Source organism: Propithecus coquereli, unplaced genomic scaffold, assembly GCF_000956105.1.
Source record: "Propithecus coquereli isolate 6110/MARCELLA unplaced genomic scaffold, Pcoq_1.0 Scaffold58, whole genome shotgun sequence".
Classification (NCBI taxonomy): domain Eukaryota; kingdom Metazoa; phylum Chordata; class Mammalia; order Primates; family Indriidae; genus Propithecus; species Propithecus coquereli.
The window spans coordinates 6,711,180-6,713,686 of NW_012151729.1; the positions used below are offsets into that span (position 1 = coordinate 6,711,180).

The 2,507-nt window shown below is 35.2% G+C and overlaps 1 protein-coding gene across 1 annotated transcript in view; it reads right to left on the minus strand.

Moving 5' to 3' along the window:
* Positions 1–2,507, minus strand: part of RBM27 (RNA binding motif protein 27) — an 85,536-nt gene that overhangs the window by 1,503 nt on the left and 81,526 nt on the right. Inside the window, exon 17 of the mRNA XM_012658243.1 lies at positions 21–131. Coding sequence (XP_012513697.1) covers positions 21–131 — 111 coding nt within the window. The remainder of the gene's footprint in view (positions 1–20; positions 132–2,507) is intronic.

Here is a 2,507-nt window from a genome sequence, read left to right on the forward strand (position 1 = left end):
TTTTCAATTGTTAAATTTACCTCCTCCTTGACTTCTTCTTCCTCAGTCTCAGTAGATATAGATGGTACCTTGGGCTTGTGCCATGATATTTGTAGCCGACGGTCTTTGAATTTTGACCCTTGGTTTGCAGCCTAAAATATTTTAGAAGAACACATGAGCTTGCACTCACATTTACTAATGATTTGTTCAAATTTTATGATATTTTAAAAAGTATAATGATTTGGAGAGGAAAATCTGTTAAGGTGGATCTACAATCTCCACTGAGAGCTAGAAAAAATAAAATACCTTTTTAATTAGAGCAACTGTATGTTCTGGTTTGCCTATGATAGTCCCTAGTTTATATCCATGTCAGGTAAAATTTAGCATATGCCTTGCCTGGGATGACAAATTTATATAGTTACTCTACTTACAAAAGTCATGATAAGGACAACAAATATTCTTTTCTTATATTTATTAAACTTTGGCTTTGATATCTACATATTTAGACTCAAACCTTAAAAATATGTAAGTAATTTTAAAGGTGAATCATTTCGTGTATATTCATCTCATCACGTCTCTTCCAGCCCCACCTTTGTTTAATAAAGCTCTTTCAATTTCCTCTTCTGAAATGCTACAAGATAACAAGTACTCTCCAGCTCATCTACACATTCCACAAGTGATAAACACCTACTATTCTAACTCAAGGTAAAACCTGAGTTAAAATCAAAACCCACGGATGCTCAAGTTCCTTATATAAAATGGTGTAGTATTTGCATGTAATCTGTACACATCCTCCCATATATTTTAAATCATCTCTAGGTTACTTAAAATACCCAATACAATGTAAGTGGTATGTAAATAGTTGCTATACTGTATTGTTCAGGGAATAATGATAAGGAAAAAAGTCAGTACATGTTCAGTACAGACACAACCATTCATTTTTTTCCTAATATTTTCGATCCACCATTGGTTGAATCCATGGATATGAAACCCACAGATACAAAGGGCCGACTGTATATACAACTGAAATATGTAGATATATGTGGTAAAAAACATCTATAAGAATGTTCATAGCAATACTGTTTAGAAAAGTCGTAAAGTAGAAATAACCCAAATAACCATCAATGGGAGGATGGAAAAATAAACTGTGGTATATTTATACAATTGAATATTATACAGTAATAAAAATGGAAAATCACTGTTACATGTAACATCATGATGAATCTCACAAACATAATGGTAAAACAAAAGAAGCCAGACACAAAAGAACACATACTGTGTGATTCCATTCATGTAAAAAGCAGAATAATACTGTAATATTTAGGAATGCACATTTCCGTGATAAAACTAGTCAATTCTCATTATTTGCAGTAGTTATGTTCTAGAAAGTTGCTGCGAACACTGAACTAGCAAATACTGAACCACTGCTTTTAGGGAAAATATAGGGTTAGATTCATATAAGCCTTTAGAAGGTCACAATATGTATGCCAAATGATCAATACATAATCTTGTTTTATGGGTTTCTGTTTAAAGATATCTTATTTAATATATATTGTTGATTCATTAACATTGAACTCATGACCAAAAGCACTATAACTCATACCTGACCAAAAGCACTATAACTCATACCTAACCAAAGTTTAACTAACACATGTATCTTTATAAGGCATACCACAGCCTTCTTGTACTTAACACTGAACAGCACGTCTTGGGAGACATTTAAGCGCCCAATAAAAAGCACAAAAAATGAGAAAAATATGACATTAAATAGACTGCAAAAAGGACATTTGTTTATAGTATGAAGGCTGAAACAAGAAGGCAGAGCACTGCTTTATTCAACCTCAGCTGGATGTGTGTGCATCAGGGGACATGCAACTCTGTGCATGTCTACAAACGACCACAAAGGCACCACGAGTATTGATTTGGGGATTACAAACAAATTTTAGTGAGTAGATGAATTGGGAAATATGAAATTGGAGAACAATAAGGACTGACTGTGTAAAGAAAGCAAGGAGGTGATTATCATAAAGTGAGGCTAATAGTTACTTCTCTGGGGAGGAGAGAAGAAACTGAGAGGGACACAGGGGCACGTCTGGGGTGCTGGGAATGTTCCGTTTCTTTACCTGAAGGGAAGGTATATGGGTGTTTGCATTCTGATAAATCACTGAACTATGTTTACGATTGGTATAGGTGTTTTTTGTTTTGTTTTGAGACAAGGTCTTACTCTGATGCCCGGGCTAGAACGCAGTGACATCATCATAGCTCACTGCAGCCTCAAACTCCTGGGCTCAAGCAGTCCTCCCACCTCAGCCTCCCAAGTGCTAGGATTACAGGCATGACCCACTGCGTCTGGCCAGTATAGTTTGTCTTAATAAACATTTTAAACCATATGGGTATTGCCTTCATAACTTTTAAGGAAATAGCGAATGGCTAGGATTTTTATGTGAAAAAAGCAAGGTTTGGAATGCAGGCCTACATTTTGTAATATGATCCCACTTTGGTAAATGGTTTTAAAGTGAGAAGCTTTA